Genomic DNA, 26372 nt, shown 5'->3' on the forward strand with positions numbered 1-26372 from the left:
CCCCGGCGGCCCCGAGGTTGGTTGCGCGGGCACCGGGGAAGGAGACGCTGCCCTTCCGCAGCTATGGGATCTTGGGTGAGTGGTGGCGGTCCGGGCTGAATCCGCGGGGTTGGCGGGCGGCGCGGCAGGGTTCGGGACTGAGGCTTGCAGCGGGCGGGAGCCGTGCCTACGCGGGGAACTGAGTAGGGGTCGCAGGTGTCCCGGCTCAGCCAGACTAGAAGGGCCCAGGTTGGGAAAGAGCAGGTGCTCGGGCCGTGAGCGGCGCAAGAGGTGGAACAGAAGAAGGTACTCGGTCCGTGGAAAGATGCCCGGGCCTGGAACACTGCAGAGATTGGAGCAGGGGCGCAGGTCCTGGACCCGAACAAGGCAAGTACTGGGATAGAAGGAGCCGGTGCGCGGACCGGGGGCGGCGGCAATGGGGCACCTGGACAACCCTAGAGGATATTCCGGGGGTCGGGGCAAGAGAGGAGGGGCCTTGACCAGGGGATGCGGAAGGAATTGTCCGGGATGGACGGATTCTAAGGAAGGGGATATTGTAAGGAGTGCTCAGTGCTGGTCGGATCCTGCCAGGGTGGAATGAACGAAGACTGGGCAGGGGGGTCGCTCAGAGGAGCACTTGGGCCGGGAACATTGCTGGGGTCAAGGCGGAATAAAGGGTGCTCAGGCTAGAGTCATTTACGGGGTGGTTCAGGGCAGGGAAGGAGGTGCCTGAGATTGAAAGCCTGGGCATCCACGCTGAGAGGTTGTAAGTGCCGGCATGGGGGTGGAATGGGAATGAGGAGACTCCAGCCCAAGGTTACAAGGAAGGAGAGGTGACTTGCCCAGGTGGGGAAGGCATTAGGAGTATCCACGTGGTGGAGACATTGCTGTGGTCTTGTCATCACAGAGATGAGGTGGAGGCTTCTCTCCTTCGGCCCTGGGTTATGCCAGGGGGATGGATAGATGGAGTATGGTTGGGCTGGATCTGAATCCATCCCTGAAAGAGAAGCTGTCTTGGGACCGGTGTCCTTACCTGACACTCTTCCTCAGACGGGGCAGCAGAGGCTGTTCTTGACTTTCCTGCAGGTAAATGCTAGGCCTTGGGATCCCCCAAAGCTGTGGTCATATCCCAGCTTCGCCATTTTACTCAGTGACCTCGGTCGGGTTGATTATTTTCTGGGGCCACAGTTTCACCATCACTGAGATAAACAGCACAGCTTTGAGGGTTCTGAGTGACTAGACTCAAAACCACGTATGGAGAGACTGTTCCAAGCCTAACCTGTTAAAGTAAGTGCCTGGGAAATAGTAGCTGCTGATCCTCTGATGTTCTTATCTCCCCTCGTTCTGAGGCTTGGGGCAAGTTTGAGGGGTGAGAGAGGTGGCTTGTGATATTAACCTGGGCCCTGACCACTGGAGGTCATGTAGCTCAGTTTGTAGCCTCCTGGCAGGATGTCCCCTACCCTTGACGATGTGAGTTTCCTCAGGCCTGCCTGCCCCCCTTACACACACACACACACCCCCGGAGCTGCCCCCCTTACACACACACACACACACACACCCGGAGCTAACTGATAGGATCATTCATCCTTCCCACTCACTGGGGATAAACTGTTTCTTGTGCTGGTCCAGTGACTTTGGCAGCCATCCCAAGTAGACAGGGTCTGTCTGGCTGTTGTATTCCTTCTGTTTGAAGTCCCAGGAGACCTTGAAGGCACACTTGGCCTTGGTGGTGCTGGGTTGGGGAGTTCTCTGCAGGATCTTGGGGACTGGCTTATATGTGTTCAAGCCACTTATTTGCTGGCCTTGGAATGGGGCCGTGAGTTATCTCAGAAGGCCCCAGGGGAAAGTTGCCCTTCTGGTCTGTGGTTCTTCCAGGACTTCCACTTCCTGCTCCATGTCAGATTTGGCAAAAGGGTTGTGTTGAGCGTGGGGTCTAAAGTCCAAGAGATCTTGACCCACGTCCCGACTCCGTCTGGTACCAGCCATCTGGTACCAGTGACTTTGGACTCCTGACTTGGCCTGTCTGAGCCTCAGTTTCCTTGTTGGAAATTGGCAGAGGGTATGGGAAATAGTTGGATGGCATCACCAACTCAATGGACATGAGTTTGAGTAAACTCCAGAAGTTGGTGATGGACAGGGAGGCCTGGCGTGCTGCAGTCCATGTGGTCACAAAGAGTCGGACATGACTGAGTGACTGAACTGAACTGAACTGATGGGAAAAAGAGCCCGTCTACTTCGCAGATTTATAATGATTCAGTGAAATGATTGATGTATGTAAGGAATGCAACAGAATGGGAAAGACTAGAGATCTCTTCAAGCAAATTAGAGATACCAAGGGGACATTTCATGCAAAGATGGGCTCGATAAAGGACAGAAATGGTATGGACCCAACAGAAGCAGAAGATATTAAGAAGAGGTGGCAAGAATACACAGAAGAATTGTACAAAAAAGATCTTCACGACCAATATAATCATGATGGTATGATCACTTACCTAGAGCCAGATATCCTGGAATGTGAAGTCAAGTGGGCCTTAGAAAGCATCACTACAAACAAAGCTAGTGGAGGTGATGGAATTCCAGTTGAGCTATTTCAAATTCTGAAAGATGATGCTGTGAAAGTGCTGCACTCAATATGCAAGCAAATTTGGAAAACTCAGCAGTGGCCACAGGACTGGAAAAGGTCAGTTTTCATTCCAATCCCAAAGAAAGGCAATGCCAAAGAATGCTCAAACTACCACACAATTGCACTCATCTCACACGCTAGTAAAGTAATGCTCAAAATTCTCCAAGCCAGGCTTCAGCAATATATGAACTGTGAACTTCCTGATGTTCAAGCTGGTTTTAGAAAAGACAGAGGAACCAGAGATCAAATTGCCAACATCCGCTGGATCATGGAAAAAGCAAGAGAGTTCCAGAAAAACATCTATTTGTGCTTTATTGATTATGCCAAAGCCTTTGACTGTGTGGATCACAATAGACTGTGGAAAATTCTGAAAGAGTTGGGAATACCAGACCACCTGACCTTCCTCTTGAGAAATCTGTATGCAGGTCAGGAAGCAACAGTTAGAACTGGACATGGAACAACAGACTGGTTCCAAATAGGAAAAGGAGTACATCAAGGTTGTATATTATCACCCTGCTTATTTAACTTATATGCAGAGTACATCATGAGAAACGCTGGACTGGAAGAAACACAAGCTGGAATCAAGATTGCCGGGAGAAATATCAATAACCTCAGATATGCAGATGACACCACCCTTATGGCTGAAAGTGAAGAAGAACTCAAAAGCCTCTTGATGAAGGTGAAAGTGGAGAGTGAAAAAGTTGGCTTAAAGCTCAACATTCAGAAAACAAAGATCACGGCCTCTGGTCCCATCACTTCATGGGAAATAGATGGGGAAACGTGGAAACGGTGTCAGACTTTATTTTTTTGGGCTCCAAAATCACTGCAGATGGTGACTGCAGCCATGAAATTAAAAGACGCTTACTCCTTGGAAGGAAAGTTATGACCAACCTAGATAGCATATTCAAAAGCAGAGACATTCCTTTGCCAACAAAGGTCCGTCTAGTCAAGGCTATGGTTTTTCCTGTGGTCATGTATGGATGTGAGAGTTGGACTGTGAAGAAGGCTGAGCACCGAAGAATTGATGCTTTTGAAGTGTGGTGTTGGAGAAGACTCTTGAGAGTCCCTTGGACTGCAAGGAGATCCAACCAGTCCTTTCTGAAGGAGATCAGCCCTGGGATTTCTTTGCAGAGAATGATGCTGAAGCTGAAACTCCAGTACTTTGGCCACCTCATGCAAAGAGTTGACTCACTGGAAAAGACTCTGATGCTGGGAGGGATTGGGGGCAGGAGGAGAAGGGGACGACAGAGTATGAGATGGCTGGATGGCATCACTGACTCGATGGACGTGAATCTGAGTGAACTCCAGGAGTTGGTGATGGACAGGGAGGCCTGGCGTGCTGCGATTCATGAGGTCGCGAAGAGTCGGACACGACTGAGCGACTGAACTGAACTGAACTGATGTGAGGAATGCAGCACAAAATACCCACATAATGCATAGTAGCTATTATTATTTGAGGAAAAACCCTACTGTTTTCATAATACAGTCCATAGGAAGTTCAACATTCTTGGTTTTGTGGGAGGTAGAAAAGATGTAATGATTCTCAGTCAGGGACTTGACCCTTGGAGGCCTAAGATTTCTGTTTAGCCCACTGGCCATGGGTTTAAAAAGTTTGAGTCAGTGTGGTTTAAAGCCTCAGGTTTGAGAGCGACCTCTCAATCCTCCAAGCTCTGGGTCCGCACTGGGGCCAGGGCGCCAGACACTGCCTCCTGGTCCCAGGGCTCAAGGTGGGCAGAGGGTCTGTGGGGCGCTTGGGTGTCTTCCTGCTAGCCAATGCAAAAGGCTGGGGCCTGGTTCCAGCCTCACATTCCACATGTGGGCTTTGCTGCCACCTCGTCCCCCCAGAGCACTCTTGTGTGCGTTTCTCTTTCTCACATGGCACACCCTGTGGCTGACTTGGTCATCTGTCTCTCAGCTCTGTGCAGGGACCTTCTGGTCTGTGCGTCTCTGTTCTTTTGGGGCGTGGATGGTACCCAGGACCCAGCCAGCAACCCGTTGAAGACGTTCTTGGAAGCTTTCACCCCCGAGGGCTCTCACCCGGGCCGCTGATCCTGCCATGGCGTTCCGGCGGACCGAGGGCATGTCCATGATACAGGCCCTGGCCATGACAGTGGCTGAGATCCCTGTGTTCCTTTACACGACGTTCGGGCAGGTAAAGATCGGGGCAGTTGTGGTCCCGCCCTTTACCCCACTGGTCCCTGAAACACTGAGCCACTCATCCCAGGGTCCTTCAGCATCCAGAAAGACTGGGCCCTCGTAATTGCTGTCCCAGGCCATCCTCTTTGAGCAGAGTAAGAAGGACTGAGTTAGGAGTCTGGAGTCCCAAGCCCAGTCTCCACCCCGGGTCTCTGTGGACTTTTAATCTCAGTTTCTCTGTCTATACCAGGGGTCGATCAGGCCCTCCCTGCCAGCTTTAAAAGTCTGTGGCTAACCAGGCCTCCTGACCCTCCCTAAAGCTCTGCCCTGTGGGGTGCAGCCTTATGAGGGGCTCCCTGTCCAGCAGGCAGAGTGAGGGGTGGGGCAGGGGAGCGTACTGATGGACCACCGACTGAATTGAATATCATTGTCCTTGAGGAGTTGAGAAGTGGGGTCGGCAGACCTGGGTTCGGTTTCTGCCTCTCTGTCACCTTAAGCCCGTGTCCTAAGGTGTGTGAGCCTCGGATACCTCACCTGGAAAATGACGGGCATTCGGACAGGTAACACAGGTGCAGTCCTGACGTGGCACCTGCAGAGGTGCTGTCACCGCAGCTGGTAGAATCCTGACCGATGGTGTTGGGGACACCATCTCCTTGGCCTTGTATTTTGCCCTTCCCAACCCCCCTCATTTACATCTCTGTGATCTGGGTTTCAGAGGCCAGGTCCCCCCCGCAGGGGGTGGCTGCCTCTCCAACATGCCTGGTCAAGAAATATCCCCCGGGGGCCTGAAGTCTTCGCTGGGCTCCCCAGGGCAGCTCTCCCAAGGAGATGTAACCGGCAGCCCCCCTCTTCTCCCACAGTCTGCCTTCTCCCAGCTGCGGTTGACACCAGGCCTGCGGAAGGTCCTCTTTGCCACGGCCCTGGGGACTGTGGCCTTGGCCCTGGCCGCCCACCAGCTGAAGAGGCGACGGCGGAAGAAGAAGCAGGTCGGGCCCGAGATGGGAGGCGAGCATCTGGGCACAGTGCCCCTCCCCATCCTCATGGCCAGGAAGGTCCCGTCGGTGAAGAAAGGTAGGTGTGAGGTGATGAGGAAGGGTGAACCTGAAGTCGAGTCTCAGCCGGGCTCCTGTTAGCTGAGATCTTGGGCCAGTGACATGCTGTCTCCAAGCCGAGTCCCCTCATCTGTGAAGCAGGTCATTCTGAGGATTTGCTGGGTCATGTGGCCGGATGCACGTGTTATTGGAAGCGATGGTTCTCCTTATCTGAGGACCCTCTGGGAGTGTCGGTCCAGAGTGGGCTGGTGGGGCGCATCTCTTCCGTCCAGCGAGGGAAGTCCCCTGCCTCAGAAACAGGAACGGCCCTGTGGTCCCTGAGCCATATGGTCATCTCACCATCTCCCGCTTTTTTACTTGCCATGTAGTAAGATTCACCTTTTTTAGCAAACAGTTCTATGAGTTTTGACAAACGCTTATAGTCATACAGTCCAGCCACAGTCAAGAGCTGCTGCTCTACAAACCCCCAGGGCCCTCGGTAGGTAGCCTGTCTCCCCTTCCCCCAGCTCCTGGCAGCCACTGGTCTGTTCTGCATTTGCTGGTGTGGCTCTAAAAGCCTCTTATGGTCCGGTTAATCTTGTAACCCAGCAACCCAGCGTTTGCCACATACAGGTTGCTTTCCAAGGCAAGGAGGCCTCACAGGCTCTCTTGTCTTGGGAGAAACCTGTTTTCAGAAGCAAAACCTCCTTGCAAGACAAAGACTTTTCATCGTGAATTATCTTGGCAAAAGGAAAGTTTCATCTTTTCATCTCGCTTGCCTACCGTCTCTGGTTCCACCTTAGTTTGCTTTGCCTGTTTTTCTCACCTAAAAATAAAAAACCCTGTGTATTTTAAAAAGCTGGTGCCTCAAATCTTTTTGGAAGGAGAATTCCAGATGAGTCAATCAACAATACGGGGAAAACTGAGTCAGGAGGGGGGCGGTGGCTGAGCCTCTTTCTCAAGCTTAACCCAGCAAATCCAGGCCCCACTCTGGGCCAGGTCCCATGCCCAGTGCCCAGGATACGGATGTGAGCAGGAGAGTGGGCCAGGGCCCGGCCCTCTGCTGCTAGGGGCATGCCCTGGGGGTGCTCTGCTGTCTGACACAGAAGGTCAGGACAGACTCCCAGACGACAAGGAAGGGAAGAGGGGTGCAGAGCCGTGAGTGGCCCATGCAAAGAGGCTGGGTGGGAAGCCAGCGTGACCTCTGCCCTCCTGTTCCTCACAGGCTACTCCAACCGGAGGGTCCAGAGCCCCAGTAGCAAGAGCAACGACACCCTGAGCGGCATCTCCTCCATTGAGCCCAGCAAGCACTCAGGCTCCTCCCACAGCCTGGCCTCGGTGAGGGTACCAGGGTGCCTGTCAACAGCCCTGGAGCTCCTGTCTCTGCCCTCAGGGGGCTTATGGGCTGGTAGGAAGATGGGAGAAGAGGTTCCATCCGTTTATTCATTTGTTCACTCACTCATCCATCCGTGAAGGCTTTCTGAGATCATTAGTGACCAGTGTGTGCCGGGCATTGGTGAGGGACAGGTGGACAAGTGTGGAAGAGAGGCGGTGTGATAATTCCCCACGAAAGTTCACTCATTCATTCATCAGACATTGAGCAACACTGGTTTTTTTGCCAGGGACTACCAGGCACTGAGGATATAGAGATAAATAAGACAAAGAGGAGTTTATTTTCTCTTGGGGAACAGCTTTTGGCTCATTCACTCATCTAGTTATTAATATCATCCAGCGAGTACTGGGCCCCACCTCTGAGCAGGCCACGACCCTGGGGACCCAGGTGCCAACAAGAGCTGGCTCTCGTCACAGCCTGGCAGGCAGATGGCTGCTGGTGAGGGACAGAGGCGTGGGTGAGAGCCCGGTCCTGCTGGCCCATGGGTAACAGGTGCTCCTTGAGTCCTCCCGGTCCCCTTCATGGTGGAGCCCTGGAACGGGGAGTGGTCCTGCTGCTCGGGAGCAGGGCTCGGGGCGGCTTTCGGAGGAGGCGGCAGGTTCCTGGGCTGGGTGTTGGCCTCTGTATTTTTCCTGCTTTGGCCATATCTATGACCTGTCCTCAGGCTCTTGAAGTCGGTGGAAGTGCTGTGCTGCGCGCTCGGCCTCTGTGGTGGGGGGCTGGTTTCAGGGATGGTATGGGAGAGGGTGTGTGGTCAGGCAAGGGGGTTGGTGGGGAGGCTCAGGGGTCCTGCTTGGGGTCTGGGAAGGCCTCACCCTTTATTCTGGAGTTTTTGCCTTGCTTGGCTCCCAGATGGTGGTGGTGAACTCATCCAGCCCCACGGCTGCGTGCTCGGGACCGTGGGAGACCAGAGGGATAGAGGAGTCTGTGACCACCGCCGACGGCAACGCTGAGAGCCTCTACATGCAAGGTGCGGGCCAGGGGGCCAGCCTCGGCTCCCCTCGGCTGCCAGGGTAGGGTAGTGGGGGAGCGGCTCCCTCCCAGGAGTCTGGGTTCTCCAGGTGCTAACTGCAACCCTCACCCCATCCCAGACCTCCCACTTCTATGGTTTCTGGACCAAAGAGCATCTCCAGGAGCAAGTCTGGTCTGCATGAAGCCCCACAAGCGGGACAGCCTAAAAAAAAGGGATCAGGACCAGTCTACATGGTCCTGCCCTTTCCCCTCCTTCAGGGCCCTCCTGCCACCTGGCTCTTCTGACCCCTGCTCTGGAACGACATGATGAGGGGCCTGGCCGCTCTCCCCACTGGGGACCTGACTCCTTTTCCCCATCTCCCCGACTCACGCTCAGGCATGGAGCTGTTCGAGGAGGCCCTGCAGAAATGGGAGCAGGCGCTGAGTGTGGGGCAGAGGGGGGACAGCGGCAGCACCCCCACCCCAGGGGACGGCCTCCGGAACCCTGAGACAGCTTCAGAGGCGCTGTCCGAGGTAGGTGGTCCTTCCCTGGGTCTTTTCCACCCCCCAACCTCAGAGACGGCTGGTAGCGTAGCTTGCGGGCCGGCTGCACTCGGGAGGCGTCTAGCAGCCCCGCCTTCTGCCAGCCTGTCACGTCCTCCTGGATGGGAGTGCTCCCCTTGACCAGAGTGTTGATGAGCCAAGTAAGAACACTCAGGTCATGTGCATTAGCGCACCCTGCCACTTGATAGTTAGTCGGTAAACCACGCCGTGATTACAACCTGATCCTGACCGTATAGGAAACATACGTGCTCTTGACGGGCCGGAAGGAACTAGCTGTGTTCATAGGTGAGTGGGTCACACAGCTTTGTCTTATCTTTTCTTCATACATTTTTTTATCACAGTTTGATCAAATTTTCTGTCGGGCTTCCCTGGTAGCTCAGTGGTGAAGAACCCGCCTGCCAATACAGGAGACGCAGGTTTGATCCCTGGGTCGGACAGATCCCCTGCAGAAGGAAATGGCAACCCACTCCACTATTCTTGCCTGGAGAATCCCATGGACAGAGGAGCCTGGTGGGCTACAGTCCAGGGGGTCCTAAAAGGGTCAGACATGACTTAGCGACTAAGCAATAACAACAACAGGTGTTCTCTAAGTGACTATCTCAATATCAGAAAAGAGAAATAAAGTTAAAAAACCTAAAATAAAAAAAGTTTGTGAGGGACTTCCCTGGTGGTCCAGTGGTTAAGCCTCTGCCCTTCATTGCAGGGGGTGCGGGTTTGATCCCTGATCAGGGAACTGTGATCCCATAAGCCCACGCAGTGTGGCCAAAACAAATTTTTGTGTGTGAAAAGCACGACAAATACATGTCTTCAGATGAATGTTCACTGAAGAGGCATTGTTTTGTAATAGTTAAAACACATGAAAAAGTGGAAACTAAATGCCCACCAGGAGGAATCTGAAATACTAGCCAGCCTTCATTAAAGGGTAGAAAAAAAGCTCTGTGGGCTGATAGGTTGCTCTGTCCACTGTATTTTATTAAGTGGAAAAAAAAAACCCAAGATATAGAATGTGCATAGTGACCCGTGCACACATTTTTTTCTACTGAGATGTAGTTGCTGTGCAATATCACGTAAGTTACAGGTGTGTAAGAGTGATTCATGACCCGTGTGTACATTTATTTCTTTTTAATATTCTGTGTTTTTTAAATTGATGTATAGTTGACTTAAAACATCGTGCTGATTTCTGCTTGTGTGTATATTTTAGATAAAGGCGTACATCCATGCCTGTGTATGCCTGTTGGTAGCTACTGCTGTATCTGTGCACTTTTATTACCTTTTGAACAGATGCACAGGAAGCCTGTTCACAGAGATCTTTCATGAGGGTCTGCAGGGAAAGGAGGAAAAGACTTTCCTTGGACTTTTCTGTACCTTTCTCTACTATTTTGATTTTCCTTATTTCAAGCACAAGCCTAAGGGCGTGTTTGTACAGGTGTTAGCATGCTGGGTTGTTGCTGTTTTAGTCTTGATACTTTCCTGTATTTAATTTTTTAATTTATTTATGGCATGTGGGATCCTAGTTCCCGGACCAGGGATTGAACCTGCGGCTCCCGCAGGGGAAGCTTGGAGTCCTAACCACCTACCTGACCGCCAGGGAAGTCTCTGTACTTTTCTGTATTAAAGAACAAAACAAAACATCAGTGTTCGCCCCTACTGGAGTGAGGTCAAAGTGGAGGCCTCCCCTTTGGGGAGGGGTCCAGCCAGGATGTGGGAACAACTTCACGTGTTGAAGAAGAAGGGGGCTTAACCCAGGGAATTGCTTGCATGACTGAGGGACCCTGGGACTCGAGGGGGCTCACACCACAGAGAGGGCTGGCTAGCAGGGAGTGGGGTGCAGGGATGTGATGTGAGGCATGAAGAGGAGGAGAGAGCTTCTCACCCACCCCCATTCCACCCCCCGGTTTCTCCTCGCTTCCTCCACCTGTGCCTTCATAGGATGACAGGCAGTTGGCAGGCGAGCCTGGGGAACAGAGTTTGCAGTACAGGGTGAGAACCTTCTTGGACAGAGGGTACCAAGTTGGAGGTGTGCGTGCCCTCCACCCCAGCTGGGACTTTCACTCTCCGAGGCCTGTCACACAGACCTGATGGCTGTAGTTGTGGGCTCTGGATGCCTGGGTCGTAGGTGACAAGGCTTCAGAGCCCGCGGCACGACTGCAGGTCCCCTCTGCTTGTGGGAGGACAGTGGTGCCTGCCGGTGAGTGAGGGCAGGAGAAGGGAGGCAGCTTTGTTTCCAAAATTGTCCTTGTTGCTAATAACTGCTGCTGCTGCTAAGTTGCTTCAGTCGTGTCCGACTCTGTGTGACCCCATAGACAGCAGCCCACCAGGCTCCCCCATCCCTGGGATTCTCCAAGCAAGAACACTGGAGTGGGTTGCCATTTCCTTCTCCAATGCTTGAAAGTGAAAAGTGAGAGTGAAGTCGCTCAGCCGTGTCCAACTCTTAGCGACCCCATGGACTGCAGCCCACCAGGCTCCTCCATCCATGGGATTTTCCAGGCAAGAGTACTGGAGTGGGCTGCTATTACCTTCTCCTTGCTAATACTACATCTGAAATTTATAGACCTTTTCCTATTTTTCTCACTGTGAAAGCAATGAAATGTTCTCTAATAGAGTAGTAAAAAAACTACAGAAAGAGAAAAAAGAGGATAAAAAGGAGCCCAGTCTCTGACCAGACAGCTCCCAGCTGTGTGCCGCGGGCAGAGGCCCTCAGTGGACCAGCCCCAGGATCCTGGCCCGTAGCCGGTGCCCAACAAATCACCTCTGTCATCAGTGTCATTGACGCCTGTTATCTTTCATCCAGACATAACTACTTGGTATCCTTCTAAGCATTTCACTAGGCTACGATGTTTTGTAAATAACTATTGAAATAGAGTTCACATACCATACCGTTCACTGAATTCGACCGTACAGTGGCTTTCATGTATGTTTCCCCCATTATCTGAAAATAGAGCCTTCCTAGGAAACCTTTGTTAAGCTAAAATGATGTCAAGCAAAGAAGTGATGAGTCCCCTTTAGACGCATCTTCCTAAGAGATGTACAGAATTGATGGAGATAAAGCCCAGGTGCTTACAGGAACTTCCCTGGTGGGCCAGTGGCTAAGACTCTGCACTCCCAGTGCAGGGGGCCTGGGTTCTATCCCTGGTCAGGGAACTAGATCCCACATGCCGCCACTGAGACTTAACATGCTGCGACTGAAAGATCCCGTGTGCCACAGCTAAGACCCAGTGTAGCCCAATATTTATATGTATCGGGCTTCCCTGGTAGCTCAGCTGGTAAAGACTCCGCCTGCATTGTGGGAGACCTGGGTTCGATCCCTGGGTTGGGAAGATCCCCCGGAGAAGGGAAAGGCTACCCACTCTAGTATTCTGGCCTGGAGAATTCTATGGACTGTGTAATCCATGTGGTCGCAAAGAGTTGGACACGACCGAGTGACTTTTACTTTCACTTCATATACATATATATATATGTGTTATTAAAAAGCGTCTTTACAGACACAGTTCAAAGTTACAGTGACTCAATGCTGAGATGCTGTGTGTAGTTCTGAGGGAAGGAGCCTGGCGGCACGTGCTAAGTAAATGCTTGGGTATATACTTCAGACTGGAATTGCTGGGTCACAATATAACTCTGTGTTTAACATCTTGAGGAACTGCCAAGCAGTTTTCCAAAGCAGCTGTGTGTGACTGCGCTCAGTCGTGTCCAGCTCTTTTCAACCCCATGGATTATAACCCGCCAGGCTCCTGTGTCCTTGGGATTTCCCAGGCCAGAAAGCTGGAGTGGGTTGCCATTTCCTTCTCCAGGGGATCTTCCCGACCCTGGGATGGAACCTGCATCTTTTGCGTCTCCTGCCTTGGCAGGCGGCCTCCTCACCGCCGTGCCACCTGGGATTCCCAATGCAGCTGTATTGTGTTACATGCCCAGCGGCAGTGCCTGAGAGTTCCCGCGCCTCCACGCCCTCACCAGCACTTGTTGTTATCTGACTCTGACCCGGTTTTGATTTGTTTCCCTGATGCTAACGATGTTGAGCTGCTTTTCATGTGCTTATCGGCCTTATGTATACCTTATTTGAAGCGATGTCTGCTCAGATCCTACGCCTTATTTTGACTTCGGTTGCTCGTCCTTTTATTATTGCATTCTAAGTGTTCTTTTACACTTTCTGGATGCAGATCCCTTGTCAGATGTGTGATTTGTCGATATTTTCTCTCGTTCTTTGGGTTGTTGTTTTTCACCCTCTTTTCTTTTTCTAAACCTGGCGGCGCCTCGTCGTTCGCAGGATCTTCGTTCCCTCACGGGTTGGGGGTTGAACCCCGGGCCTGGCAGTGGGAAGCACCAACTCCTGACCACCGGACCCCCAGGAAACCTCCTGTGTTTTCACTTTCTTGATGGTGTCCTCTGAAGCACAGAGGTTTTGAATCTGGATGTAGTCCAGTGTATCTGTTGTGTTCTTTGGTCGTCTGTGTCATATATGAGACACCATTCGCTAAGCCATGGCGACTTCCCAAAGAGAGATCTATGCTGAAGCTACGAGGCCCTGCTGGCCACGCTGAGTGGAGTTACTGAGCAAGACGGCCAGAGGGTCTGGGGCCCCATGGGCTCTGCCAGGTTCCAGCTGGGTGAGCCTGCCCCGGAACCTCCTTGAGTTTTCCTGGTGAAATGGGGTCATGGTAACCCCTGCCTGAAGGAGGCCCTGAGGCTGACCAGCGGGGTGCCGGTCCATGCCTAGCGCTCAGGGAAAGGCAGTGGTTTCCATGTTACTGCCCGCCTCTGAGTACTTCCGGCTCTTTGTCCCCAGTGGCCTGAGGCCCTAGTTGGCCCCGTCCCCTCCCCAGGGTCTGGTTACATGCACTTGCAGATCTGGCAGCCTCTGTGGAAAACAGACTCAGGCCTGCCTGTGTCTGGCCCCTCAGCCCAGAAGCTCCAGGGGTCAAGCAAGCACTTCCTCCCACAACCCGGCCTGGAGGCCAGGGGCAGCGAGGAGGCATAGGCTGTGGTGCCAGGGGTGCGAAGCCCCCAGGTGCACACAGGTCACAGCAGCAGTGGGGTGGAAGCCAGCTTTTTCTGGGCTCCTAGCTACTCTCTGGTTATAATGGCCAACACTGACTGGCCTTCGCCATGGGCCCATCTTTCGGGGAATACTTATATGCCTTATGCATGTTTTCCCTGACATCCAAAGAAGTAGGTTCTCTTACCTCAGTTGACAGATAACGGAAACCGAGGCTCAAGAGGGGGAGTTATTTACTCAAGGTCACACAGCTCAGAACTGATGGTGTTGGGGTCTGGACCAGGTCTGATCGGGTCTAGAGCGGTGCTGTTCAATCGGAAGCCACGTATCTCATTTAAAACTTCCCAGAGACCACGTTAAAAAGCAAAAGGAAATGAATCAAATGACTTTTAATAATACATTTTCTATAATCTAGTACACCCCAAATATTATCATCTCCACCCATAATCAAGATGAAAAATCACAGAGGTATTTAACATTCTTGTATTCTTGGGGGATTTTTGGGGGCGGATGCGAAGTGTGTGAAATCGGTGTGCATTTACCTTATCACCCGTGTCAGTGCACTGGCCGTGTCTGGCCAGTGGCTCCTGCATAGGGCTGCTCAGTCCAGACCTGCACTCACTGCTGGGCCTCAGAAATGCCCCCCTCCCCGCCTCCACTGCTTTCCCTAGGGGCTGGGGCCCCATCATGGTGAAAAAAGGGGCCGTTGGTGTGGGGGAGCTTCGAGGGCCCGGGTTGACCTTTCTTGCTTTACCTGCAGCCGGAGTCCCAGCGGAAGGAGTTTGCGGAGAAGCTGGAGTCGCTGCTGCACCGGGCCTACCACCTGCAGGAGGAGTTCGGGTCCACCTTCCCGGCCGACAGCATGCTGCTGGACCTGGGTGAGCAGGGGTTGGGTGCAGGGTCCCTGGGGCCCAGGACCTCATCCCATCAGGGGCCCACTGCAGGGATGGGGAGACCAAGGCCACACAGGTGGGAACAGAGCTGGGACGAGGCCTTGGGAGTCTCTGGCCGGTGTGCTTTGCCCCCATCCCCTTGGGAACAGGCTTTGGCACTGCTGTGTCCACATCTCCCCCCGCCCACCCCAGCGGCCGTTCCGGGCCTTGGTTCAAGCCCTCTCCTGGGCTGTTGGGTGGGTGGAGGGGTGGCTCCCGTGAGATAAGCCCATAGCAGGCCACATGGCGGAGAGCACACGTGCCCGCACCATTGAGGTCAGGAGGTGTGACATCGCCGAGAGGGAGTGAAGTTACTCAGCCGGGCAGCCATAGCATTCTAGTGCCTGCTGCGTGCCAGAGCCTGTACGGTGACTGTGCCCCACCGTGGCCCTGCCTTGGGTGCCATCAGCCTGCAGGGGGCTTACAGGACTCCTGAGTGTCGGGGTATCCAGCTCTACCAGGGGCGACACGGGCCCAGCAAGGGCAGGCTAGGGTGACACGTTCGCCATTGCCCGTCCCCGTCAGAGCAGCAGTCTTGCTTCCCCTGGCCTCCTCTCATGGCAGAAAAGGCTGGTGGGGCCTCAAGGCTGAAGCCTCTGCTTATTTGTTCAACAGATCGTTCATAAGCCCCCTTGAGGGTCCAGACCCCCTTGCCCTCGAGCAGGTGGGAACGGCAGTGCAGAATGAGTGGCCCTTTGGTATCGGAGGCTAAGTGTCAGCTTGGCAGGGGGAGGTTACTTGTTCGGGGCCATGTAGCACAGCCTGCACTCAGAGCTCAGGACCCACAGGCCTCAGGGTCCGGCAGTGCGGCTGCGGCAGGGCCCCTGGCATACTGAGAAAACCGGAAGCTTGGCAACCAGCAACATCGTCTTCCTGGGATCGGGTGTTGGGAGGCTTGGTGTCCGTGTACATCCCGGCCCGGGGAGCTCAGGATCTCAGATCAGTCCCCCTCTTCCTGCCCTGCCCAGAGCGGACCCTCATGCTGCCCCTGACAGAGGGATCGCTGCGTCTGCGGGCGGACGATGGGGACAGCCTGACCTCGGAAGATTCCTTCTTCTCCGCCACCGAGGTGATGCAGGCGGGGGGATGGCTTCGGGGAGGGGGTGAAGGCCAGGGGGCCCCTGTCGGCTCTGCTGGGGGCCAGCGATGGGTCGTGGGAAAGTGAAGGCATTTCCTCTGGTGGGAGCAGAATCTGGCAGTCGCCAAGTGTTCCTCCCCGGGGACTCTTCAGCTGGGACAGGGAAGCCTGGGAAAGCAGGAGCTGTAGGTCCCGTGAGTGAGGGCAGGGGTCCCTGACCCCAGCGGCTGCAGCCATGCCGGCCTCTCCCTTCTCCAGGCCTCGTGCTCGTGGCTTGGCGTTAGTTTCCTGCCATGGCCACGTGTACCAGGTGGCTGTCCTTCCCTGGGATGGGAGGACATGGGCCTGTGTCCAAGAGATGGTCCCTATGGGAAAGGTCCCCATGGGAAAGGAGGAGAAGGGGATGACAGAGGATGAAATGGGTGGATGGCATCACTGACTTGATGGACATGAGTCTCAGTAAACTCCGGGAGTTGGTGATGGACAGGGAGGCCTGGTGTGCTGCAGTCCATGGGGTTGCAGAAAGCTGGACACAACTGCGCGGCTGCACTGAGCTGGTGGGAAAGGCACCTGGTGGTGGGGACGCTGAGCAGGAGGGGACTGCGATCCGGCCTCTGCCCTTGGCCAGGGTTCCTGCTGACATCCCCTCAGAGAGCTTGGACCCTAGGGCATCCCCTGCCGGAAGTTCCCCAGGCAGGCACCCTCCCCTACACTCATGCGGCTGACACAGGCTTCCACGTGCCCCGCCCCCCCAGCTCTTTGAGTCCCTGCAGGTCGGAGATTACCCAATCCCACTCTCCAGGCCCGCTGCCGCCTACGAGGAGGCCCTGCAGCTGGTAAAGGAGGGCAAAGTCCCCTGCCGGACCCTCAGGTGAGCACAGGAGGAAGGAGGCAGGTGGGGGGTGGGCGGGGGACACTGTTCTCCTAGAGGAGGCTGGGGAATCCAGCAGTGAGTGCTTGGTGAGGGCCCAGCTGAGCCAGGCTAAGGGCTTGCCAGGGCTCCTGCCCAGTCTTGGAAGGCCCTTGGATGGCCCTGGTACAAGACAGGCGGGTGTGGAGTTAGCGATCACAATAACTAATTAATACAAGTAATTAAAATAACAGTCATTCATACTAGGTCCAAGTTCTCAGATGTGTCCAGTCACAGAAGCACGGTGAGCACTGCCCCGTGTGTCTCACACGGAAGCCCTATGTTCTCTGTGGCTCAGGAGCTTTTGTTGTGAAGCACGGGCTTCAGTAGTTGTGGCACGCAGGCTTCGTTGTCCTGCAGCACGTGGGATCTTAGTTCCCTGACCAGGGATCGAACCTGCATCTCCTGCACTAGAAGGTGGATTCTTAACCCCTGGACCACCAGGGAAGTGCCCTCTAAGCCCTGCGTTCTGATAGACTCCCTTAGGGAGCGGTCCAGAAGCCAGGCTTGGAGGACAGACAGATCTGGGCTCTCTCCAGCCTTGCCACTTCGTAGCATGTGGCCCTGGACAAGTCTCCTGACCCTCTTAGCCTCAGTCTCCTCTGTGGTTTATCTGAAGGCTCTTATCCGTCTTAAGCTCATTATTCTGTATGATGGTCATGACTCCTAGATTTACATGTCTGTGTTTAAAGTTCCCTGAAAATGGCCAGAAGACCCGAGTTGAAGGCCTGAGGATTCGGATAAAGGGCTCAGACCAGGATGCCTCTGGCTGCCCCAGAAAGCCCTGCCCTGGCCTTGGGGGAGATTGGGCCATTTTGGTCCTTTGCTCGAGAGGGTCCTTTGCTGGTTGGAGCCTAAAGAAGGCCAAGGTCAGCCTGACCCCCAGTGACCACACTGTCCAGTGGCGCCGAGTGCCGTTGAGGAAGCCCATCCTCAGAGAGCATCCTACCAGCCTCTTCCTCTGGTTCTGGGGAAACTGAGGCCCAGAGGGGACCTGCCCCCTGCCCGAGGTCACACTGCCAGGCCCAGGCAAGGCCACCCGGGGCTCCACCCTGACCCCACAAGGGTGTCGCTGGCGGGGTCCCAGGTGGTGCAACTCTGTGCTTCCCCTTAGGACAGAGCTGCTGGGCTGCTACAGCGACCAGGACTTTCTAGCCAAGCTGCATTGTGTGCGGCAGGCTTTCGAGGTGGGTGTGGTCCACGGGAGCCTGGGGAGGCTGGGGCTGGGGTCAGGCTCCTCTGAGCAGGTGGACCATCTGCCCAGCCCATGGTACTGCTCTCTCTGTGGCTCTGGGGGACCGCCAGCTGGGTAGCTCACCCCCTTCCTCCTCACTCCTTAGGGCCTCCTGGAAGACAAGAGTCACCAGCTTTTCTTCGGGGAGGTCGGCCGGCAGATGGTGACCGGCCTGATGACCAAGGCTGAGAAGGTAGTGGGGGGGACAGGGCTCTCTTTTCAGCTTTTATTCCCCCGTCCCTTATTTTATCTTTCTAAGTTTTATTTGCTGCTGCTGCTGCTAAGTCGCTTAAGTCGTGTCCAACTCTGTGCAACCCCATAGATGGCAGCATGCCAGGCTCCCCTGTCCCTGGGATTCTCCAGGCAAGAACACTGGAGTGGGTTGCCATTTCCTTCTCCAATGCATGAAAGTGAAAAGTGAAAGGAAGTCGCTCAGTCGTGTTCGACTCTTAGCGACCCCATGGACTGCAGCCCACCAGGCTCCTCCATCCATGGGATTTTCCAGGCAAGAGTACTGGAGTGGGGTGCCATTGCCTTCTTCTTCTAAACTTTTATTTAGTCCTGTTCAAAAAAAAAAAAAGAACTCAATCTAAAATCAAGCTGATAAGCTCTGACTTCATCCTGCAAGCCATGGGAGAGCAGGGAAAGTTTTTTTTTCCCCATGCTAATTTTGAAAAATACGGGTATTGCTTTTTTTTTCAAATGTATTTATTTGACGGCACTGAGTCTTAGTAGTGGCATGTGGGATCCTCAGTTCCCTGACCAGGAATCGAACCTGCACCTCCTGCATTGGAAGCGCAGAGTCTTAGCCACAGGACCACCAGGGAAGTCCCACTTGGCTTAATTTTGATTAAGAAATCTTGCCGAGCTCCTGAGCGCCAGGGCCTGTGCCCAGCTCTGAACTGAGAGGTAACTGACAGCCCTGCCACGTTTTTCCAGGCAGCAGAGATGGGCTGGCCTCCATTTGGGAAGACACTGGCCCTGCGCACACCCAGGCTCTGAAGTTGTGGAATCAGCCTGCCTCCTTACTGTGCCTGTGGCCACACATGAAGCCTCTCCAAGCCTGAGTCCCCTTGTGTCTAAATGGGCGTGTCTTGGGGATGTCACTGGCTGAGGTCAGTGACCATAGAAAATGTCAGCGAGGGCCAGCCCTCATCTTCATCTTCGTGGTTAACTTTTACATGCAAGGAAACTGAGGATTGGGAAAGTGAAGCCATAGCCTGTATACTTTCTAGCAGATCTTTAAAACGTAATGGAAATTGGGCTTCACTGGTGGTCTAGTGGTTAAGAATCTGCCTGCCAGTGCTGGGGACACAGGTTGGATACCTGGTCTGGGAAGATCCCCCCATGCTGTGGAGCAGCTAGGCCTATGAGCCATATACGTACTGAGCCAGCACTCTAGAACTTGCGAGCCACAACTCCTGAAGCCCACGTGCCTGGAGCCTGCCACTTGCTACAACTAGAGAAAGCCCGTGTGCAGCAACAAGGCCCAGCACAGCCAAAAATAAATACATCTTAAAAAATAAAAACAGCTTCACCAAAGTAGTTTAAAAAAAGATGATAAAAATGGGAGTTCCCTGGTTGCCTATGCTATGCTACGTCACTTCAGTCGTGTCTGACTCTGTGTGACCCCATAGATGGCGGCCCACCAGGCTCCCCCGTCCCTGGGATTCTCCAGGCAAGAACACTGGAGTGGGCTGCCATTTCCTTCTGTGGTTAGAATTCCAGCCTTTCTTTCACTGATGTGGCCTGGGTTCAGTCCCCGGTCAGGGAATTAAGATCCCACAAGTCTTGAGGCATGGCAAAAAAAAAAGTGTAAAAACGATTCACACACTCATTGAAGACAAAACTAAGACGATGCAAAAAGAAGGGAAAAAATTGTCTCCAGCCCCACCCTGTTCACATTTTGGTGAACATCCCTCCAATGACCCCTCTGCCTGCGGTTCTTATAAGTGCCGTCACCCTGCTTGTGCTGGCGTGTGTCAGCTTGTCCTGCCTAGCTCTTGGGCACATCCCTGATCTGAAGCCTCAGGATTCATATCTGTAAAGTGGACACAATGTTGGCCAGTCTCTTACAGGGCTGTGTGAATTAAATTAGTTGATCCGTATTAGGTCAGCCCTGGCACATGCTCACTTTCTAAGTCCGTAAATGACACCCGTGTCCACAAACTGCATCGTCAGCCCCCGCTAGGCCTCCCAGTCCCAGAGAGTGAAGACTTCCTCCTGGGTGCTGACCGTCTGTGCGCCTGGCAGCAGCCGGAGTCCTATACACTATTTACTGCCTGGTGGCATCACATGAACCAGCTCACCGACTCCCCGAGAAAAGCTGCAGCTTCTCCGTTTCACAGGGAGGCCGATGGTCATGGAGATTGGCCCCTTTGGCGGCGGGCCCGACCTCACATCCTCACGCATCCTCTCTAAAGTGAGTTCCTTCCGTAGCCGGTGCGCACCTTCTGAAAGGTGGTCGGTTCCCGGTAACAAGCTGGTGTGAGACGCTGCTGGGCGGCCTGGCGTTGCCTCTCTCCCGGACACACCCTGGGCCCTGCAGAGCCTCACTCTCTCTGTGACGGCTGCTCAGGCATTGGCCTTGGTCTGGCCTTGGAGTGTCCCCCATCCACAGGCCAACCCGCCCCTGTGGATCAAGTCCAACAGGGTCTTGGGGCCATGGCCAAAACAGGCTCTGCTTCTCCCCGTAGAGCCCCAAAGGCTTCCTGGAGAGCTACGAGGAGATGCTGAGCTATGCCCTGCGGCCGGAGACCTGGGCCACCACGCGGCTGGAGCTGGAGGGCCGAGGGGTGAGTCGCTGTTGTGCTGAGCCTTGGTGTCCTGGGGTCTCGGGGGTCTCCCCACCTGAGCTCCTTGAGCGGGGTGGAGGTGCCCCCTGGAGCTCAGCCTTGATTCCGAGGCTCTGAGATGGCTCTACTGCTGCTGGAAGCCCCCGTTCCCGCCCTGCCCCAGGCCTGGGCTGCCAGGAGGGTGGCCTCTGCACACCGCACCCACTCCAGCCTCAGAGCACCGCCTGGCCCTGCAGGTGGTGTGCATGAGCTTCTTTGACATCGTGCTGGATTTTATCCTCATGGACGCCTTCGAGGACCTGGAGAACCCCCCGTCCTCGGTGCTCGCCGTCCTGAGGAACCGCTGGCTGTCAGACAGCTTCAAGGAGACGGTGGGTGGCCGCCCCCCACCCCCAGGCACGCGCACACATGACCCCACGTGTGTTGCCTGGACCCCACGTCCCTCCATCCCTGGCGTTGGGCCCCTGGGCTGGCTCCCTACTCATCACGGAGCAGCCCGCCCTGGGGCAGGCTGCTAGCCGCTGGGCACCCCAGAGCCCGCCCTGGAGAACTTTCCAGGGGAGCCCCCCTTGCTCTCGTTTCACCCTCGTAGAGCGGCTGGGCCTGCGTTTTCCTCCTGCCTTGTAGTTTCGCTCCAACAATTCTACTCATTCTCGGCTGCCATTAATTCTATTCCATTCGAATGCATTCAGTCAAGTTAAAATATCCAAAAAATAAAGGAGGAACAGCAAGAAAGCCTTGAGCACAGGGCCCCTGGCGGGCAAGATGTGCTGGTGGCATGGGGTGATCTGGAGAGGGGTGGGGCTGGGCATTGATAGGCAGTAACCGTGGATCGCCACAATGACTGAGCGAGGCAGGGATACTCGGTTAGGGCCATCTTACAGAGGAATCTGAGGCCCAGAAGATTGCTGGCTTCTCACCCTGTAAGGGTTGGAGTCAAGATTCAGCTTTAGGTGTGCCTGACTCCTAATTGAGGGCAGGGAAAAGGCAGACCTCAGACAGCTGTCCCCATCTCCCTGCTTAGGGTGGGTGAGCTAGGGCAAAGGCTTGGTCCCAGCTGGGGGTGAGTAGCAGCTGCAGGCCTGGCCTGTTGGTCTGACCCCACCCCCCGGGGGGGTGCCCACTTTAATTTAGGCCCTGGCCACTGCCTGCTGGTCGGTCCTGAAAGCCAAGAGGAGGCTGCTGATGGTGAGTGAGCTGATGGTGAGGGGCCTCTTGAGAGCAGCTACGCAGGGGCTGGTGGGCCTTGGGTGTGGAGCATGGCTCAGGTGACCCTCCCTTTGGTGTGTGCTAGACCCGGGTCTGGGGGTGGGACAGGGTAGGGTGGGCTGCAGCTTTTGGCCTTTGTCACAGCACGGGTCACCCATCCTGCCGTGACCTCCCCCTTGACCGGAAGGGCCTCAAAGGCCCACAGAGATCTGCTTTGTCTTCCCACCCAGGGCCCAGCACAGAGCAGGCGGTCGGGAGGTGATGAGGGGGAATCAGAAGCGAGGAGAGGGCCTCTTTGGAGGGAGGCAGGGCCCGCGAGGTGCTGCTGGCGTCAGGGTCGGGGCAGGGCACCCTGGAGCAGGCTGAGCCCCCCTCCCACCCCAAGGGCCGCGTTATCTGCGCTCCCAGGTGGCGACCAGCCGCCTATCTGGGCTGCCACCCACTGTTCCCCCCCGCCAGCCCAGCTCTGCCGCCCAGCTGATACCAGCTGCCACTGCCACGTGCCCTGGGCACTTCCTGCACTGAGCCTACCCCGGGCCCCTCCTCCGGCAGCCCTCCCCACCACCCTGAGGTGGCCCCTATGCTGCGGAGGCAAAAACCAGGGCTCTGAAAGCCCCGGTTTTGGGGGCACTTCCCTGGCAGTCCAGTGATTAGGACTTGATGCTTTCACTGCTGGGTCTGGGTTCCATCCTTGGTCAGGGAACTAAGATCCTGCAAGCTGTGTAGTGCTGCTAAATTTAAAATAAAAAATTTTTTTTAATTACAAAAGAAAGCCCCAGTCACTCACCCAACATCACCCAGCAAGGACATGAATGAGCCGGACATGCCTCTGAAGCCCCAGCTCTTAATATGACCCCAGGGCCTGGCTGCCTCTCCCTGCCCGGGTCCCAGCCCTTAGCCTTGCTGCCCCACGCCCGCCCCCCCAACAGGTGCCTGATGGCTTCATCTCCCATTTCTACTCCGTATCGGAGCACGTTAGCCCTGTCCTAGCCTTTGGCTTCCTTGGACCCAAGCCTCAGCTCTCTGAAGTCTGTGCTTTCTTTAAGGTAAACAGGGAACTTGGCGTCTGCAGCTGCCTGCCTGGCCCTGTGTCTGGAGAAGGGTCTGGGCGGGGTGCCTGCCCCTTCCACTGGGGACCTGGCTCTGGGTGGGTCCACAGGAAGCCCCAGGAGGGCAGGAACTGGGGACAGAAGGGGCTGAGTTGGGGTCCCCCTGGGGCGGGGGGTCAGGGGAGCGGCTTTGGGTGGTCTGGAGAACCCCAGCTTGGTGGGGGGCAGGGGCCCTGGCCCAGCCTGATGCCAGCCATGTCCCCCAGCACCAGATTGTGCAGTACCTGACCGACATGTTCGACCTGGACAACGTGCGCTACACATCCGTGCCGGCGCTGGCTGAGGACATCCTCCAGCTGTCCCGGCGCCGCAGCGAGATCCTGCTCGGCTACCTGGGGGTGCCAGCGGCCAGCAGCATTGGCCTCAACGGCGTGCTGCCCCGGGAGAACGGGCCCCCAGAGGCACTGCAGTAGTGGCTGCTATGGGCCCAGGATGGTGGCTGCCTGGGCTGCCTTCACGTGGGGGACGCCAGAGAGAGGCCTTTGGGTTGGCGTGGGAGGCCCGGGTGTCTGGCCATCAGCAGTGGCATAGCCCAGGCCGTGGTGGCCAAGGGCACTTACTTGCCCCTGACCTTGCCTCCATCATCTGGGAATCCCCAGGGCCCGGAGGTGGAGGGCAGACTTCCTTGGAGATGGAGGGAGCCCCGAGGGGTCCACCTGACCCGCCCTCAGTTGTGCCTGGGGAAGCAGAGGCTGGACTGGTGGCCAGGGGGCCAGAGAGGAAGAATCAGGCGGACATGGGATGCCCAGGGTGTGGGTCCCCAACACCTCCCGCCTCCCAGCGGGGCTCGGAGGGTGGAGATGGAAGAGAGGGTGGCAGGGCTCTGTGGTGAAGGAGCCCGGGCCGGCCAGTGTCAGGTCCAGGCATGGACCTGGCCAGTGCTCACGGCCTGCCGCCACCCGAAAGAACAGCTCCAGGGGTGAAGGCTGCGGCTGGGGGCACCTTGGTGGGCATCAGGCCTGGGCCATCCCGAGGTGGGCCCGCTTGGGCTCACGTCTGGACGGGGATCAGGCCCTTGAGAAACCCAAGCACTGGAGCAGGACGCTGTCCTCTGCCCTTCCCTGGCCCTCCCGAAGACTGTTGTTTCTCCTCCCACCTCTGCCACCACCAAAGATGGAGGAGGTGGGGCTGGTCGCCCTCCGCCCTGCCCTCTGTGAGCCCGGGACTCTGGCTGGTGCTAGGCGCTGGGCTGGAGGCTCTGACCGGGGTTATTTCGGTCCCTGAGAGTGAGGGGCTGAGGGGCCGTGGGGCAGGGGATGGTCAGAGGATGCAGGAGGCTGGACCGGCATCAGGACAGGAAACTCACCGGGCCCTCAGCCTTCAACTTGACGCACAAACCGAGGAGCAGTGCAAAGCCCGCTGCCAAAGGCTGTGGGCATCAGTCCCCACGTCGCCGGGTTTCTGTCTGCCCGCAGACTCGTTCCCCTTGTGCTGTTTGCACCTGAGGAAACAGGTGTTTCATTTATTGCCTTAACACTTTATTTTGAGGTCCGCTCCTTTCCAGGCAGGGTTGGAGGGCAGGGGGATGCCTCCAAGAGACACAGACTCCTGTTTTTCCACACTCTGGAGTTGGGACTGGCTCCTTAGTCCCGGGGGCGCCCTCCTTTGAATGGCAAAGGGGTCCCCGGGGTGGGATGGGAGGCAGGGCAGGAGAGGACCCATCTTCTGTGAGCCTACTCCCGCCCCCGAGACTGCAGGGACCACTGTGCACTAACTATGCTTCTGGCTCCAAACCCACGTGTCTGAGGTCTTAGCTGCCTCCCTCTGGGTGGGAAGGACGGGGAGGCCCCTCCATGCTAACATTCCGCTCATTTGCACTTCCCCCGCCCGCGCTGTGAATGTGTTGGGCCTAGGCCCTGGCTGCTCTGATTTGCTCCCCGGTCACCCAGAAGTGGCATTTTCACCTTGTCTGTGTTTACATGTCCATGCACTGCCTCTGGCACTTGATTTGTTGCAGCTTCCCACTTTTGTACGGTAGGGCCTGTGCACATCGACTCGAGTCAAATAAATGATTTAAATGATTTCCTTCCAGCGTCGCCGTGCATGTGTGGCCATTGCTTCCTGGGGGGCCTGCTCTTTGGGATGCGGGTCCGGGGAGGCTCCAGGAGGGCAGAGGAGGCCTGGCAAGGCCATTTGGCCCTTGGCAGGGAGGGGCCAGTGCAATGCCACAGATGTGGGTGGGCAGCCTGGGTGTGAGTCCCGCTCTGGCAGCATCTAGGTAAGACCGCTGGTCTCAGCCTCGGAGGCCCTGTCTCTAAGTTACGGCCGTTGGACCTGGCAGGGACTGCAGACCCAGCCCCTCGGTCACTGTAAATCTGAAGTTCTCGGGTAGCCGGACATTCGCATTGATTATTTCAAAAGTACAGTAGTCCCCTCTTTTGGGCAGGGGACACATTCTAAGACCGCGGTGGATGTCTGAAACCATGGATAAAACTGAATCCCATATATACTGTTTCTTCCTATGTACGTACCTATATTATCTGTTATGTCATTAACTCAGTCGTGTCCAACCCTTTGCGACCCATAGACTGTAGCCTGGGAGGCTCCTCTGTCCATGGGCTTCTCCAGGCAAGAATACTAGAGTGGGTGGCCATTTCCCCCTCCAACTTTTGTGCTTGGGGACCACTATTTAGTAAAACAGAGTGGCTCAAACACAAGCACTGTGATGCTGTGACAGCCATTCTGATAATGCAGAGGGCTGTTAAGTGACTAAAAGGCAGGTAGGGTAGACAGCATGGGTGCGCCAGACGGAAGGATGATTCGCATCCAGATGGCAACGGAGCAGGATGGCTCGAGATAGCACGAGATTTTATCACACTGCACGGAACGGTGTGCATTTTAAAACTTATGAATTATTTATTTCTGGAATTTTCCATGTAATATTTTCAGACTGTGGTTGACTGAGGGTAAGTGCAGTCTTGGAAAGCAAAACTGGATAAGCTGGGACCACTGTACTTGAAAGCTTTTCTGTATTTTTTGAAAATTTTAAGTGTACAGAAATTAAAAAACATATAAAGCACACCCATAAATCCACACTTCGAGTCAGTAATTAACATCTTTCCAGAGTTGTTTCGTGCATACAGTCCTTTTAGAAAATATTTTGGAGTAAGTTTTAGGCTTGTGCTTCCTCCCTAAACTACTTGAAAAGATTTATCTTAAAATAAGGTAGTTCTCTGGCATAATCACAATACAAACATCACACCTTAAAAATGAGCACTAGCTCTCTAATACCTGTTAGGATTCTGAAAAGCTTTTCCTGATTAACTGGAGACAGACCCCAGTTCAACCTAAAAAGAGGGTAAGTATTTGATTGTTCCCCTCTACTGATTCCATACTCAAGCAGATGTAATTATTAATACCCTCAATGCTGGCAAATAAGTGTTTAAACAGCTTTATTAAGGTATGATTTGTATACCATAGAATGCACTGGCTTTAAAT

The 26372-nt window shown here is 55.0% G+C and overlaps 1 protein-coding gene across 2 annotated transcripts; it reads left to right on the forward strand.

Moving 5' to 3' along the window:
- On the forward strand, positions 1–24965 carry MIGA2 (mitoguardin 2). 2 transcript variants are annotated; one of them, XM_027556524.1, is made up of 16 exons: positions 1–75; positions 4518–4754; positions 5599–5809; positions 6995–7107; positions 8015–8132; positions 8511–8647; positions 14428–14545; positions 15568–15668; positions 16433–16548; positions 17702–17774; positions 17928–18014; positions 20518–20616; positions 20853–20987; positions 21751–21804; positions 22755–22871; positions 23141–24957. In XM_027556524.1, the coding sequence occupies exons 2-16, from the start codon at positions 4659–4661 to the stop codon at positions 23345–23347; spliced, it is 1782 nt and encodes a 593-aa protein (XP_027412325.1). In that variant the 5' UTR covers positions 1–75; positions 4518–4658; the 3' UTR covers positions 23348–24957. The 2 variants fall into 2 exon arrangements, with proteins under 2 accessions (XP_027412325.1, XP_027412324.1); XM_027556523.1 differs by having other exon boundaries at positions 39–366; positions 23141–24965.
- Positions 24966–26372: the final 1407 nt, after the last annotated feature.

Source organism: Bos indicus x Bos taurus, chromosome 11 (assembly GCF_003369695.1).
Source record: "Bos indicus x Bos taurus breed Angus x Brahman F1 hybrid chromosome 11, Bos_hybrid_MaternalHap_v2.0, whole genome shotgun sequence".
NCBI lineage: Eukaryota > Metazoa > Chordata > Mammalia > Artiodactyla > Bovidae > Bos > Bos indicus x Bos taurus.

Coding starts and splice junctions, on each gene's coding strand:
- MIGA2 (XM_027556524.1), top strand. CDS start 4,659: ATGGCGTTCCGGCGGACCGAGGGCATGTCCATGATACAGGCCCTGGCC. Junction 17,775..17,927: donor GTGTGCGGCAGGCTTTCGAG/GTGGGTGTGGTC, acceptor CTCACTCCTTAG/GGCCTCCTGGAAGACAAGAG. Junction 20,617..20,852: donor TGGAGCTGGAGGGCCGAGGG/GTGAGTCGCTGT, acceptor CTGGCCCTGCAG/GTGGTGTGCATGAGCTTCTT.